The following is a 16,862-nucleotide window of genomic DNA, read 5'->3' on the forward strand; positions in this document are numbered from 1 at the left end:
TCACTTTTCTGCCCGGGCTTCTAAGACCCCCTCGAGAGGGCGCCTGGTGCCTTCGTGAGCAATGCAAGTCCTGTGTCAAGGACTTTATTGGTCCTCTGCGTAAACCAAGGGACATCGGCCTCTTTCTCTCTTTCACTTTCTTATTGTCGACTCCATACCTCCAGATTCCGGTCCATTAAGGGACCCCAACAAATATCTTTTATTGAGCATCAGGTCTTTCACTAAATAAGAGTACACATACTGGAGAGAAGACTTACAATTGTAGTGAATATGATGATTCTTATCAGTCTTCAGAACTTATTCAACAGCAGAGTATTCAGAATCCACAGAAAAACTACAAGTGTAAGAAATGTGAGAAAGTCTTTACTAATGCACTCAATCTACGTAAACATAGGGAAATTCATACAGGATGGAACACTTTCAAATGTACAGAATGTGACAAAGCGTTTAATCAGAGTTCCAAACTTAGTCAACATCAGCGAATCCATGTTGGCCAGAAGTCTTATAAATGTAAGGAATGTGGTGAAGGCTTTAGCCAGCACTCAAGTCTTACTTACCATCAGAGAGTCCATACCCGGGACAAGTCTTTTAAATGTAATGATTGTGGCAAAGCCTTTAAACAGTGCTCATGTCTTCATAAACATCAGGTAATTCATGCTGGAGAGAAACCTTATAAATGTCAAGAATGTGGAAAAGCTTTCAGTCAATACACAACTCTTATTAAACACCAGCGAATTCATACTGGAGAGAAGCCTTATAAATGTAAGGATTGTGGCAAAGGCTTTATTCAACGCAGAGGTCTTACTTGCCATCAGAGAATTCACACTGGAGAGAAACCTTATAAATGTCAAGAATGTGGAAAAGCTTTCAGTCAATATGCAACTTGTAATAAACACCAGCGAATTCATACTGGAGAGAAGCCTTATAAATGTAAGGATTGTGGCAAAGACTTTAGCCAGGCCTCAGGCCTTATGTCCCATCAGAGAGTTCATACTGGAGAGAAGCCTTATAAATGTAAGGATTGTGGCAAAGGCTTTAGCCGGCACTCAGGCCTTATGTCCCATCAGAGAGCTCATACTGGAGAGAAGCCTTATAAATGTAAGGATTGTGGCAAAGGCTTTAGCCGGCACTCAGGTCTTACTTGCCATCAGAGAATTCACACTGGAGAGAAACCATATAAATGTCAAGAATGTGGAAAAGCTTTCAGTCAAGATGCAACTCTTGTGAAACACCAGCAAATTCATACTGAAGAGAAGCCTTATAAATGTCAGGATTGTGGCAAAAACTTTAGCCAGGGCTCAGGCCTTATGTACCATCAGAGAGTTCATACTGGAGAGAAGCCTTATAAATGTAAGGATTGTGGCAAAGGCTTTAGCCGGAACTCAGGCCTTATGTCCCATCAGAGAGCTCATACTGGAGAGAAGTCTTATAAATGTAAGGATTGTGGCAAAGGCTTTATTCAACGCAGAGGTCTTACTTGCCATCAGAGAATTCACACTGGAGAGAAACCGTATAAATGTCAAGAATGTGGAAAAGCTTTCAGTCAATACACAACTCTAATAAACACCAGCAAATTAATACTGGAGAGAAGCCTTATAAATATCAGGATTGTGGCAAAGACTTTAGCCAGGGCTCAGGCCTTATGTACCATCAGAGAGTTCATACTGGAGAGAAGCCTTATAAATGTAAGGATTGTGGCAAAAGCTTTAGCCGCCACTCAGGCCTTATGTCCCATCAGAGAGTTCATACTGGAGAGCAGCCTTATAAATGTAAGGATTGTGGCAAAGGCTTTAGCCGGCACTCAGGTCTTACTTGCCATCAGATAATTCACACTGGAGAGAAACCACAGAAATGTAAAGAAGGTGAAAAAGCTTTCAGTCACTATGCAACTCTTACTAAACATGAGCGAATTCATACTGAAGAGAAGCCTTATAAATGTAAGGATTTTGATAAAGACTTTAACCCAGCACATTGGTCTTACTTACCATCAGATAATTCATACTGAAGGAAATCTCATAAATGTAAGGAAACCTGCAAAGGCTTTAATCAGAGCTCTCACATCACTGGACATCAGAGAACATGTCCTGGAGGGAAACCCTAGTAATGAAGTAAGACATGGAAGAGGTTTGTCCTGAACATACAGTTCAGGAAACCCAAGACTGTTTATATAAGAAAGATATGGAATGACGTAAAGAAAATGTAAATAAGTATTTACAAAAAATCAAATCTAAATAAATATCAGAAAATGCATACTAGAAAGCATTTCATAAATCCTGTTTTCTGACGTTTCTCTTAGTGAGAAATATTGTAGATGTGATTCATAGTTAAAATAGACAGAAAATTGATATGTTAGTATGGATCACAAGATGAAGAGGTAATGTTCAGCCATGTACAGTTACTAGCTGTGTATGTTTGTTTATATTGACATGATTTGTGATTATTTGAAAGCCAAAATGAATGTAACTGAATTCTGAAATTACTCCATGCCACACTTCATTTCTAGTGTGCATGCAAAGTTATGTTTTTGATGGTTGCTACCTCAAAGATGAGAGAAGCCCTTCTAAATAGGAAGAAAACATTTACATTTTTCTCCGTTATAAGATTAAGGACACAGGAATGTAACATGTACAGTGAACATCTAAATGGTGGTGTTTGTCATTCATGTCACACATCCCTGTAAGTCACCGTGATGTAAGTGTTCAGGGAATAATTCCACAGATTAAAGTAAGATGTCCATTTTCAATAGTTACATCACTTGCTTTTAAAGTAAAATATAATGACAGTTCACTAAAATCTTGATGTATTTTATAATATCAACAGAAGTCATGGATATCAGCTGACATGTTTCAATTAAAGACATCTCTGCTACCCTAGAAATGTACGGAAAACACTTCCCAGAAAAGTCATGTAATTAGTCTACGTCTTCTTAAATGATTAGCCTCCCTTTTGTAGACATAGAAATCACAGTTCTCAGACCATTGTATCAGAGGAAAGATTATCGTTGTTTATGCTTATAATCTGTCTTTTAACCAAAGTTACATAGTGGAGTGTAAAAGGTTTTATTCTGTGTGATAAGCATACATGTTAATCAATAAAACTGAATGGTTTCTTATGTAAATGTTGGTGTGTAATGAATGAAGTGTTAGCCTAGCAATGTAAGGTTGCTGGAAAGAATACCTAACGAGAAACTCTTCAGTAGCATAGAAGGGTGAAGTCTGTAACAATTAGTTTCCTTACTGCCCTTAAGTTTCAAATCATTTGATCATGTATTTGCCATCATTTCTCCATGGTACTTTTCCCCCTCTCTGTAGCTGCAGGGACATTGTGACGGTTCTAATAAGAAGGATCATACAGAGTCCTGTTGAGAGCTCCCCTGAACTGCTCCATGCTGTTGCTGCCGCAGCATCTGTCTGGGGAGCAGGCAGCCTGCAGGTCCTTAAACTTACACCAGCCAGTCCTGTGAGCACTTGCACCAGAAGACCCCCTTCCTTAAGACCAGCAGGCTTGCTGAACCCCAGGGCCTATTCACAGGCTCCCCTTCAATGCCACCCTCACAGAGCCACAAAGTCCTAGTCCTTGTGGTCTGAATGGACCTATCCACACTCAGCCTGGGGAGCCCACAGCACTTCACCCAGGGCCTCTTATAAAAACCTGAACCCCAATTACTGCCTCTTCCTCTGCTTACTTCTATCCTTGACCTCACTCAGAGCTTGCTGTGAATTCTCTCAGGACCTAGAGTCATGAACTCACCTGCTTCAGTTGTCCTTTGTTCTTCTGTTGAGCTAAGTAAGACTTTTCATGGGCTCATTTAAGCAAATGTAAATTTAACATTTGTCACAAGAATACTTAAAAGCCATGATGGTAAAATTCTGAATGAAGATTTATAATATTTTACCCTGTTTAATTCTGACCACATGTTTCTTGCCTTGGCTTAAAGGAACAGTTTTCTCATGGCTGTGAGATACATTGAAGGCAATATATAAATATCTGAAAGTATATATGTTATATAATTTATATAACATACATTGAATAGAATAAATAAATATCTGAAGGTATAAACGTTAGCAGTGAGAAACAGAAGGAACATGTGAGTGTGTGTGTATTCATACACATTTACTCAAAGGATTTAAAAATGCTAGACCACAACTGCTCATGTCAGAAGTGCAGATGGTTTACTAAAACTGCAAATCTTATAAATTTGTCAATTAATCTATTTTGTCTACTATTCTGGGAATTCATTTCCTTAAATGTCAGGAGGTTATGTTTTTAAGGAACTTCCACACTGTCCTCCCAAGTGACTGCACCCGCTTACACTCCCTCCAGCCATTCAGGAGGTTCCCTGATCTCCAAGCCTCTTCCGCGTTTATGATGTTATTAGTAGGCTTTCTGCTAGTTGTTACTCTGACTGTCAGGAGGTGATGTATCACTGTAGTTTTGCTCTGCATTTCTTATTATTTAGTGATGCTGAGCATCTCTCTTTTGCCTCGTGCCCATCTAAAGGACCAAGTCGCCCTCCCACCCAGCCTCACCAGCTGAGGCGCACAGGCTTCCTCTTCCCAGAGTGGGTGGGGTATCCTGGACCAGGGATGAGGCCTGAGGGCCCTGCACTGTCAGGGGGGTTCCTAAGCACTGCGTTATGTCTGGTTTTTCTTTTTTCTTTTGAGATGAATATATATTTTTTGGAATATAATTGCTTTACAATGTTGTGTTAGATTCTGCTGGACAACTTCATCAATCACCATGGGTATATGTACACCCACTCTCTCTTGAACCTCCCTCCCACGATCTCCATCTCCCCCCTCTAGCCATCACAAAGCCCCTCGCTGAGCTCTCTGTGCTATGGAGCAGCTTCCCACCTGCTACCTGTTTTACACATTGTGGTGAATAAATGTCAAGGCTATTCTCTCAATTGGGCCCCCTCTCATTCTCCCGCTGTGTCCACAGGTCTAATCTCTGTATTTGTGAAAATATGGTATTATCCTATATATATATATGTATATGAATCTAGAAAATGTTATTGGTGAACCTATTTAATAAGGAGGCTAGAAGGGCAGATATTAAGCTTTTTATATTAAACTTTCAAGCTGTAAAATACATGGACGATCATTCCATGCATTTTACTATGCCAAGGAAGCCCATCAGAAAATGCTACAAAAAGTATGATTTTTACAATACGGTATTTCGGTGTAGGTAAATGTTCTTATGTGCCCCATTGTATCTGAGTCTTTAGTGCCCAATGGGCTGTAGCCTGCGAGGTACCTCTGACTATGAGATTTCCCAGGAAAGAACACTGGAGTCAGGGGTAATTTCTTTTTCCAGGGAATTCCTTACCCAAGAATTGAACTTATATCACCTGGGTCACCTGCAATGGCAGGTGGATTTTTTTACCAGAGCCAGTTGAGAATCTAGTCAGGAATGTAGAAGAGATTAAAATGGTCAGGGGTTGCCATGGGTTTTAAAGGAGGGGTTATGAATAACCTGAATTCAGGACCATGAAATCATTGTGTTAAACTGTTGTAATGGACACAAGTTATAAATTTGCCCAGACCCATAGAGTCAGTCAGTTCAGTTGTTCAGTCATGTCTGACTCTTTGTGACCCCATGGACCACAGCACGCCAGGCCTCCTTGTCCATCACCAACTCCCAGAGTTAACTCAAACTCATATCCATTCAGTTGGTGATGCCATCCAACCATCTCATCCTCTGTCGTTCCCTTCTCCTCCCACCTTCAATCTTTCCCAGTGTCAGCGTCTTTTCCAATGAGTCAGTTCTTCGCATCAGGTGACCAAAGTATTGGAGTTTCAGCTTCAACATCAGTCCTTCCAATGAACACCCAGGACTGATCTCCTTGAGGATTGACTGGTTGGATATCCTTGCAGTCCAAGGGACTCTCAAGAGTCTTCTCGAACACCACAGCTCAAAAGCATCAATTCTTGGGTGCTCAGCTTTCTTTATAGTCCAACTGTCACATCCATACATGACCACTGGAAAAACCATAGCCTTAACTAGTCAGACCTTTGTTGGCAACGTAATGTCTCTCCTTTTTAATATGATGTCTAGGTTGGTCATAACTTTCTTTCCAAAGGGTAAGCATCTTTTAATTTCATGACTGCAGTGATTTTGAAGTCCCCAAAAATAAAGTCTGTCACTGTGTCCACTGTTTCCCCATCTATTTGCCATGAAGTGATGGGACCAGGTTCAGTGATCTTAGTTTTTTAAATGTTGAGCTTTAAGCCATCTTTTTCACTCTCCTCTTTCACTGTCAAGAGGATCTTTAGTTCTTCATTTTCTGCCATAAGGGTGGTGTCATCTGCATATCTGAGGTTATTGATATTTCTTGTGACACACATGATTCCAGCTTGTGCTTCTTCCAGCCCAGTGTTTCTCATGATGTCCTCTGTATAGAAGTTAAATAATGACAGTGACAATAGACAGCCTTGACGCACTCCTTTTCCTATATGGAACCAGTCTGTTGTTCCATGTCCAGTTCTAATTGTTGCTTCCTGACCTGCACACAGATTTCTCAAGAGGCAGATCAGGTGGTCTGTTATTCCCATATCTTTCAGAATTTTCCAGTTGATTGTCATCCACATAGTCAAAGGCTTTGGCATAGTCAAAAAAGCAGAAATAGGTGTTTCTTCAGAAATCTCTTGCTTTTTCGATGATCCAGCAGATGTTGTCAATTTGAGAGCTGACTCCCTCTGCCTTTTCTAAAACGAGCTTGAACATCTGAAAGCTCGTGGTTCACGTATTGTTGAAGCCTGGCTTGGAGAATTTTGAACACTACTTTGCTAGCCTGTGAGATGAGTTCAATTGTGTGGTAGTTTGAGCATGCTTTGGCATTGCCTCTCTTTGGAATTGGAATGAAAACTGACCTCTTCCAGTCCTGTGGCCATTGCTGAGTTTTCCAAATTTGCTGGCATATCGAGTGCAACACTGTCACAGCATCATCTTTTAAAATTTGAAATACTTCCGCTTGAATTCCATCACGTCCACTAGCTTTGTTTGGAGTGATGCTTCCTAAGGCCCACTTGACTTCACATTCCAGGATGTCTGTACACATCCCTAAAAGACAAACATGAGGTGAAACTAGAAACTTTATGTAATGTCTGCGTAGATTCATCAGTGCCACAAAGGTATCTTCAGGTGGGGAAAGAAAAGTTGGGAGATTGTCTATGTGTGGGAACAGGATGTATATGGGAAATCTCTGTACCTTACTCTCATTTCTGCTGTGAAACTGAATCATCTAAGATATTGGTACTGGTGCATGCACACTGAATATTTTTTAGAATAGACACTATTAGAAAAATGGATATGCTCCTCTATTTAATTTTTCCTTAGTCAGTTACCCCTTAAAGATGTCAGAGAATAGAGCTATTTAAAAAGATCAGAGAACAAACTGTAGCAGATGATTCATAAAACCTAGAAATACAAACATGAGGTAGAGCAGCAACATTTTTCTGTGTTGAAAGTGAAAGTGAAGTCGCTCTGTCCTGTCTGACTCTTTGTAACCCTATGGACTGTAGCCCTCCAGGCTCCTCCATCCATCGATTCTCCAGGCAAGAATACTGGAGAAGGTTGTCATTTTCTTCTCCAGGGGATCTTCCTGACCCAGGGATCAAACCTGGGTCTCCCACTTTGCAGGCAGACTCTTGATCATCTGAACCACCAGAGAATCCCTTTCATGTATTAATTTATGGGTAAGTTCACTAATGACATAACACTGATCATTATTTCTTTGGTTGGTCATCAGATAGCTTTTAGGGCATCATTTTGAAAGGCATCTGTCCCTGCCCATAGACTGTTAACCCAAGGTCCACTGCTGCCTCTGGTTTATTTTTAAAGAAAGCTGTGATGGAAACACCTCCAGGCCCCTTGTCTCTGAAGTAGGAGGCCCCCCACCTGCACAGAGGTGTTCACAGTGCAAATCATTTTGTGAAAACCAGTGTCCCCAGGTTACAGAAGGGAGTAAAAACAACAACAACAAACCTAAGGACTCAGGCCATCTTTCCTAGAATCCTGAGAGCAAAGCCTTGCAGGAACCCAGGGCCCCCAGGTGATTCCCACCAAACACTCACCCCTCCCCTCCCCACCCCCAAGGGCACAGGCCTGGCAGGGCCACACCCATAGTTGAAAGAGCCCCTCCCCAGGGAATCAGGCTGAGGTTCTTTGTTTCTAGAAGTTCCCGCCCTAAATCCTCCCTCCAGAGCTCTGGGGCAGGCAGAGCTGAGGGCTCAAGCTCAGGGCTCCTGGAAGGTCTGCCTCCTGCATAGTTTTAAAAGTCCTCAGAGTCAGAGTCAGGTTGCTCCGAAGTTGGGTCCATGTTCTCTTGTGAATTGTTCTGTGGCCTGCTCTCTCTAATGTGAAAAATAAGAGAAGAAATAGCAGGGGTAGTCTGCAAAGAGAGTAGGGAAAATAAGCACCAAACCCAGGATGTGACTAGCATATCAGCCTCATCTTGATTACCCACTACAGCTCAGGAACAGAGAAAGTGACCAAAGAGCTCGGGAAAGGGAGAGAGAAACAAGAAAACTCTTTCTTCTTTTTCACTGCAGCAGTTGCAGGTGAAAGAGCTGTGTGGATGCTGTTTTCTCAATACGTAGACGTGTTTTTGCTGCATAATATCCCCAGAAGAGACACAGCAGGAGGAAGAAGAGGAGGGAATGGCAGCTTCTCAGGTAAACGTCCTGTCCCGGGTCTGGGGCTGTGTCTGCTTTTCCTCCTGAAATGCCTGGACTGAGAATCCGCAAACCTTTACTTCTCTGATTCCAGGTTTTCTCCCTGGGGATTTGTTGTCAACTTCCTCTTTTTCTTTTTTTCTCATAATCGTGAAGACCGGCTCTTTAGCCTGCTTCTCGCTTGTGTCCCACAGCCTTTTCTTCTTTCTGTCCTGATGAATCCTCGACATGAATTAGTGACTTTCAACTGGTGAATATATTCCCTTTGTGAGAGATGAACACAGGTGTCTGAGACTCCCGTTGGAATGTGGTTCGGTGTTGGGATCCTAGGGAAGTCGGGGAAATGCCATGATGAGTTTACATGTGGATGCAATTCAGTTCTTTAGAACAGGAGTTTAAAATGCCCTTAAAGTAGCGTGAACTCAGCAGTTTAGAACTTTTCAGAAAATTTTCAGAAATGAAAAAAGTACAATGACTAGCCTCTATATCGATAAGAAAAACTTACTATTAAATGTACTATTAGTTTCCAGATCATGCGAGGTAAATATGCAGTGGAATTTGCATAAAACGGATATTTTTCATAGTAGATTGAGATCATGGTTTTCATAATATTGCTAAAATACCGGGCAGTGATAACGCATTTTTCCATGTACTTCTTACCCCCATGACCTCAGATGTTCACTGGTTCAGGGGCTTCTGTGAGATTCCAGTGCATGTTTTTGTTTTTTGGTTTTTTTTTTCTGTCTTCAAAGAGGGTCTTGGAAAGAAAAACTGAGGGGTATGTGCAACTATCACAGTTAATGCGGAAACTCTTTATCATCTTGGTTTCTCTTCCCTTTGAACAATGAACACTGTTGGCTAAAACAGACACACAACTTGAGAATTGTGAGTTAAGTTTTATTTAGAGCAAAATAAGGAGAGCAACCCAGGAGACAGCACCTCAGATAACTCTGAGAGACTGCACTAAAGAGGCAGCGGGGAAGGTCAGTAGATAAGATTTTAGTGAAGGGGGAGTTCACTGCAGTCAAGCATTTACTTTAGAAAAGCTTTTCTGCCAGTCGTGAGGAGCTGATGTCGCCGTTCAGTGATTTGGTGCTTTTCTAGATGTGAAGGGGCTTCTCTGATGGCTTAGATGCTAAAGAATCTGCCTGCAATGCGGGAGACCTTGGTTTGATCCATGGGTTGGGAAGATCCCCTTGAGGAGGGCGTGGCAACCCACTCTGCTGTTCTTGCCTGGAGAATGCCCACAGACAGAGTACAACTAAGTGACTAAGCCCAGCCCACACAGATATGAAGAGATGCAAAGATTGGGATCATGAAATCAGCTCCTGAAAATACCTAACTCTCTAAAGACCTGTTCCACCAGATTCCCTGGAGCAGAGTGCCTCAGTGCAACCTGAACCCCCTCGGGGGCGATTGAAGTCAGCACTTGAAGCACCATAGGGTTCATTTTCCACAGAGGCAGATGACAAACGCCCTTGTTGTTGTTCGGTTGATGGCAATACTCTTGGCAAGTGCCAGTTTGTAGTTGACAACACTCGCATGTGTTTAGGAGAGATGCTGGGTTTGGGGAGTGGGGGTTTTCATCACTCAAGCCTCGGTCTTATCATTTCCAGTCCACTCCATGCTCACATCACAGACATAGTTTCATCCTATTTCTGTATTTTCCAAAATGTTTACAAGAATCATATTAGTGCTAATCTAAGTTCAACAGTGTTAAGTGTTTGGTTGTTTTTTGTTTTTCTTTTCTTCCCCTGTGTCAAGTTTTAAAATATAGTTCAGTGCAAATGATACAGGCTTCCAGGAAATTTAAAAATTCAGAACCAGAGCTCCACTTTATTTTATGTTGTTGTATATGTCTGTACCCTAGTCTATTTTTAAAAATTAAAATAATATCATCCTCAAATATTTATGTATATTTTTAATCAGTTAGAAATTATCCTGATATTGTTGACATGACAGTTTTTCTCTATTACTATTACTGAGTATGTAGTCTCATTGTAGTATACGACTCTGTGTATAAACATATTAGCATGATTACATCGAAATGTTTCTTTCTTTTTTTTTTTTCCCTAAGATCCCCTGGAGAAGGGAATGGCTACTCATTCCAGTATTCTAGCCTGGAGACTCCCATGGACAGAGAAGCCTGGCAGGCTATAGTCCCTGGGGTCCCAAAGAGTAGGACACAACGGAGTAACTAACATTTTTTTCGTTTTTAGTATGATTTACAAATACAGAAGTTTCTATTAACTTTCATTAGAGTTGTCTCTGTATAGTTGTCTGTGTTTTATTAAAGTCTAGAGTCCATCAAGTGAAATAAAATTTCAGCTCTGCCCTTTAAAGAATGTCTGTTAAAATATTTGTCAAACAACACAACAGCAACATTATTCATTTTAAATTATTTCTGTTGCACATTGAAGACTCTGAAAAAGTGTCAGAAAGATATGTTCAGTTCAGTTCAGTCGCTCAGTCATGTCTGACTCTTAGTGAACCCATGAATCACAGCACGCCAGGCCTCCCTGTCCATCACCAGCTCCCAGAGTCTAGCCAAACCCATGTCCATAGAGTCGGTGATGCAATCCAGCCATCTCATCCTCTGTCTTTCCCTTCTCCTCCTGCCCCCAATCCTTCCTAGCATTGGGGTCTTTTCCAATGAGTCATCCCTTTGCATGAGGTAGCCAAAGTATTGGAGTTTCAGCTTCAACATCAATCCTTCCAATGAAAACCCAGGACTCATCTCCTTTGGGATGGACTGGTTGGATCTCCTTGCAGTCCAAGGGACTCTCAAGAGTCTTCTCCAACACCACAGTTCAAAAGCAGCAGTTCTTCGGCACTCAGTTTTCTTCACCGTCCAACTCTAACATCCATACATGACTATTGGAAAAACGATAGCCTTGACTAGCGGGACTTTTGTTAGCAAAGTAATGTCTCTGCTTTTAAATGTGCTATCCAGGTTGGCCATAACTTTCCTTCCAAAGAGTATGCGTCTTTTTATTTCATGTCTGCAACGACCATCTGCAGTGATTTGGGAGACCCCAAAAATAAAGTCTGACACTGTTTCCACTGTTTCCCCATCTATTTCCCATGAAGTGATGGGACCAGATGCCATGATCTTAGTTTTCTGAATATTGAGCTTTAAACCAACTTTTTCACTCTCCTCTCTTTCACTTTCATCCAGAGGCTTTTCAGTTCCTCTTCATTTTTGCCATAAGGGTGGTGTCATCTGCATATCTGAGGTTATTGATATTTCTCCTGGCAATCTTGATTCCAGCTTGTGCTTCTTCCAGCCCAGTGTTTCTCATGATATACTCTGCATATAAGTTAAATAAGCAGGGTGACAATATACAGCCTTGACGTCCTCCTTTTCCCATTTGGAGCCAGTCACTTCTTCCATGTCCAGTTCTAACTGTTGCTTCCTAACCTGCATACAGGTTTCTCAAGAGACAAGACAGATGGTCTGGTATTCCCATCTCAGAATTTTCCACAGTTTATTGTGATCCACACAGTCAAAGGCTTTGGCATAGTCAATAAAGCAGAAATAGATGTTTTTCTGGAACTCTCTTGCTTTTTCGATGATCCAGTAGATGTTGGCAATTTGATCTCTGGTTCCTCTGCCTTTTCTAAAACCAGTTTGAACATCTGGAAGTTCATGGTTAATGTTGTTGAAACTTGGCTTGTAGAATTTGGGGCATTGCTTTGCTAGCATGTGAGATGAGTGCAGTTGTGCAGTACTTTGATCATTATTTGGCATTGCTTTTCTTAGGGATTGGGATGAAAACTGACCTTTTCCATTCCTGTGGCCACTGCTGAGTTTTCCAAATGTGCTGGCATATTGAGTGCAGCATGTTCACAGCATCATCTTTTAGGATTTGAAATAGCTCAAGTGGAATTCCATCACCTCCACTAGCTTTGTTCGTAGTGATGCTTTCTAAGGCCCACTTGACTTCACATTCCAGGATATCTGGCTCTAGGTGAGTGATCACACCATCATGGTTATCTGGGTCATGAAGATCTTTTTTGTACTTTTTGTACTTTTTGAAGTTCTCCTGTGTATTCTTGCCACCTCTTCTTCATATCTTCTACTTCTGTTAGGTCCATACCATTTCTTTTCTCATTTCCTGAAGAGATCTCTAGTCTTTCCCATTCTGTCGTTTTCCTCTATTTCTTTGCATTGATCACTGAGGAAGGCTTTCTTATCTCTCCTTGCTATTCTTTGGAACTCTGCATTCAAATGGGTATATCTTTCCTTTTCTCCTTTGCTTTTGGTTTCTCTTCTTTTTACAGCTATTTGTAAGGTCTCCTCAGACAGCCATTTTGCTTTTTTTGCATTTCTTTTTCTTGGAGATGGTCTTGATCATCCTGTACAATGTCACAAACCTCCGTCCATAGTTCATCAGGCACTCTATCTATCAGATCTAGTCCGTTAAATCTATTTCACATTCCACTGTATAATCGTTAGGGATTTGATTTAGGTCATACTTGAATGGTCCAGTGGTTTTCCCTGCTTCCTTCAATTTAAGTCTGAATTTGGCAAAAAGGAGTTCATGATCAGAACCACAGTCAGCTCCCAGTCTTGTTTTTGCTGATTATATAGAGCTTCTCCATCTTTGGCTGCAAAGAATGTAATCAATCTGATTTTAGTTTTGGCCATCTGGTGATGTCCATGTGTAGAGTTTTCTCTTGTGTAGTTGGAAGAGGGTGTTTGCTATGACCAGTGCATTCTCTTGGCAGAACTCTATTAGCCTTTGCCCTGCTTCATTCTGTACTCCAAGGCCAAATTTGCATGTTACTACAGGTGTTTCTTGACTTCTTACTTTTGCATTCCAGTCCCCTATAATGAAAAGTACATTTTTGGGGGTGTTAATTCTAGAAGGGTTGGTGGTGGCCTGCTGCAGGGTTGGGGGCACAGACTAGCAGTGCATGCATGGGATCTTTTGAGGAAGGTCACCCTTATCTTCATTACCTCAACCATAGTTTAGTGAGTGAAGTCACTCAGTCATGTTCTACTCTTTGTGACCCCATGGACTATAGCCTACCAGGCTCCTCTGTCCATGGAGTTTTCCAGGCAAGAGTACTGGAGTAGGTTGCCATTTCCTTCTCCAGGGGATCTGCCCAACCCAGGGATCAAACCCAGGTCTCCCACATTGCAGGCAGACACTTCACCATCTGAGACACCAGGGAAACCAAACATAGTTTGACCCCAGGTAAATAGCAGAGAGGGAACACAGCTCCACCCATCAAGAGAAAATTGGATTCAAGAATAACTGAGCATGGCCCTGCCCAGCAGAACAAGACCCAGTTTCCCCCTCAGTCTGTCTATCCCATCAGGAAGCTCCCATAGGCCTCTTATCCTTCTCCATCAGAGGGTAGACAGGTTGAACACCACAATCATGGAAAACTAACCAATCTAATCACATGGATCACAGCCTTGTCTAACTTAGTGAAACTATGAGCCATGCTGTGCAGGGCCACCCAAATCTGGTGGAGAGTTCTGACAAAATGTAGTCCACTGGAGAAGGGAATGGCCAAACCCTTCAGTATTCCTGCCTTGAGAACCCCATGAACAGTATGAAATGGCAGAAAAATGAACTCCCCAGGTTGGTAGGTGCCCTATATGCTACTGGAGGTCAGTGGAGAAATAACTCCAGAAAGAATGAAGAGCCGGAGACAAAGCAAAAACAACATCCAGTTGTGGATGTGACTGGTCATGGAAGCAAGGTCCGATGCTGTCAAGAGCAATATTGCATAGGAACCTGGAATGTTAGGTCCCTGAATCAAGGTAAATTGGAAGCAATCAAACAGGAGATGGCAAGAGTGAACATCGACATTTTAGAAATCAGCAAACTAAAATGGACTGGAATGGGTGAATTTAACTCAGATGACCATTATATCTACTACTGTGGGCAGGAATCCCTTAGAAGAAATGGAGTAGCCATCATAGTCAACAAGAGAGTCTGAAATGCAGTACTTGGATGCAATCTCAAAAACGACAGGATGATCACTGTTCATTTCCAAGGCAAACCATTCTATATCATGGTAATCCAAGTCTATGCCCCGACCAGTAATGCTGAAGAAACTGAAGTTAAATAGTTCTATGACGACCGACAAGATTTTCTAGAATTAACACCCAAAAAAGGAAAATACTACTGTGTAAAATTATATTCTTGTGTAATAGCAGCCACTCGCCTAAAGGAAAACCAGGTCTCTGAACTTGCTGTTTCCATCATGGGTCACATTAGGAAGTCTTCACAGGGCCACATGGCATCTGTACTTTCTATTTCAGGGACGGCTGACATTCCGGGATGTGGCCATAGACTTCACTCAAGAGGAGTGGGAATGCCTGGACCTCGGTCAGCGGGACTTGTACACGGACGTGATGGTAGAGAACTATAGGAACCTGGCTTCCTTGGGTGAGGACAACTGCCTTCCAGAATCGCTTATCTAAACCTCAGGGTTTTGGTTCCTTCATTTCTAGAATGTCTTCTGAAAATTTCTGCTCTGCACATTTGTTTCAGATCTCTACTTTGTAGGTGGAAATGAGTATCTGTGAGTTTAGAAAGAAAGGCTTCGTTATGATGATTCATTATGCTTGTAACCTTTATCTTCCTTTATGTAATCTGCCTCCTTCTAGGTCATTGGTAATTGTGTAAGTTCTGTGGTATTAAATAGTTGTACCTTCTCTTAATTTCACATTTCCACTACTTACTTTTGCCTTAGTGGCACTTGACCAGAATCTCAGGACCTAACATTTTGTATTAGTTAGCATTATATAGGTACTTTCAATAAAGTATTTGGGGGGGGGGGGAAGTATTTGGGGAATCATTCTCTGGGCTGTTTTAACATTCACCCTTGCATTCTCTTCTCGCCTGAATAGATATTGGATTGGTAACTGATGAATCTTTAGCACAACAAATATTCCTTTCTCTGATGAACAGGTCTTGTGGTCTCTAAGCCAGACTTGGTCACCTTTCTGGAGCAAATGAAGGATCTCAGGAATATAAGGAGAAGGCAGACAACAGGCATATACCCAGGTAGGTGTGAATGGATGGAGCCGATGACTCAGGTGAGAGGTACAGTGAGAGACCTGCCTGGGAAGGGAATCTAAAACAGAGTGGCTCTATATACGTATGGTTGATTCTGTGAGGATCAGTGAGGAAGTCATCCTGTATCATGTGGTTTGGGAAGATCTGATTCAGTGGAAATGCTTTTGGAGAAGTCTGGGTTTATTTCCGTTGCTGTCATAGATGGCTATCACCTGCCCCATTCTGTCTCTTGAATCATTCATGAATTCATCTCCAGTGATTGCTTTTCTCACTCACAGTGAGAACTAAAATTCTCCTCTTGGCCTGTGACAACCTGCATGAGTTGGCCGCTCTTTCATTTCTTGGGGATCCTAGGAAAACTGTGCACACTTCTGAGTGACTATATGATACTCCTTTTAAAGTTTGTTTCTACCTTTAAACAGAACTGTGTAAGTGGAGTCATAGACATACTGCCAAAGTCCTAGGAATAGTTGGGACAGGTTTGTTTTTCTGTTTGTTTGTTTTTCTCATTTATAGTTTCCAATCCACTGGAAACTGCAGATATGCCCTTATTCATTTCAAACTTATGTAATGTCTTCACTGCATAAAGCAACACCTCCCTAAAATGGGAAAATGAAAGTCTCATGGTTACTTTAAAGTTTCTCTTCTCTTTATACGAACTCATGTTAAATACCTAAGTGTATTTGTCCCAATTCCTGAATGGTAAAACACTTTAATATATTCAATTACCTCAAAGAATTTTAAAATAAATTGGCATAAGAACTTAGAACATTTTCCATATTTGTAATGGTTGTTTCAAAATGATAGGATTTTTTGATAAAATATAGAAATCTTTTTATTAAATTCTTAATGGAGTAGCTGTTTCACAAAGTTCTGCTGCTGTAAAGAAAACATTATCAATTATACATACATATAGCCACTCTGTTTTAGATTTCCTCCCCAGTTAGGTCTCCAAAGAGTACTGAGTCGAGTCCCAGGTGTTTCCATCATATTATTATTTTATTTTTAGATCCATCATATTTTTAAAGTCTCACTTCTTATTTAATGTCTTAAGAACTACTACTTTGTTAATTTATCTTGTTGATCATGAGCTTCCCTGGACTCTGTCTCATATGTCCTCATATAAGGATGTTGCTAGGAC

The 16,862-nt window shown here is 41.3% G+C and overlaps 3 protein-coding genes across 3 annotated transcripts in view; all 3 read left to right on the forward strand.

The window, feature by feature from the left end:
• The window catches only part of LOC122420399 (zinc finger protein 737-like), a 494,626-nt gene that overhangs the window by 85,502 nt on the left and 392,262 nt on the right, over positions 1 to 16,862 (forward strand). The window lies entirely within an intron of this gene.
• LOC122420592 (zinc finger protein 708-like) overlaps positions 1 to 16,862 on the forward strand; it is a 106,725-nt gene that overhangs the window by 85,501 nt on the left and 4,362 nt on the right. The window contains 2 exon segments of the mRNA XM_043435868.1: positions 14,962 to 15,088; positions 15,614 to 15,709. Coding sequence (XP_043291803.1) covers positions 14,962 to 15,088; positions 15,614 to 15,709 — 223 coding nt within the window.
• On the forward strand, positions 184 to 2,289 carry LOC122420668 (zinc finger protein 239-like). Its single transcript, XM_043436060.1, is given in 4 exon segments — positions 184 to 760; positions 1,013 to 1,134; positions 1,303 to 1,560; positions 1,563 to 2,289. Coding segments are annotated over 3 exon segments (780 nt in total). The 5' UTR covers positions 184 to 760; positions 1,013 to 1,055; the 3' UTR covers positions 2,006 to 2,289.

Source organism: Cervus canadensis, chromosome 18 (genome assembly GCF_019320065.1).
Source record: "Cervus canadensis isolate Bull #8, Minnesota chromosome 18, ASM1932006v1, whole genome shotgun sequence".
NCBI lineage: Eukaryota > Metazoa > Chordata > Mammalia > Artiodactyla > Cervidae > Cervus > Cervus canadensis.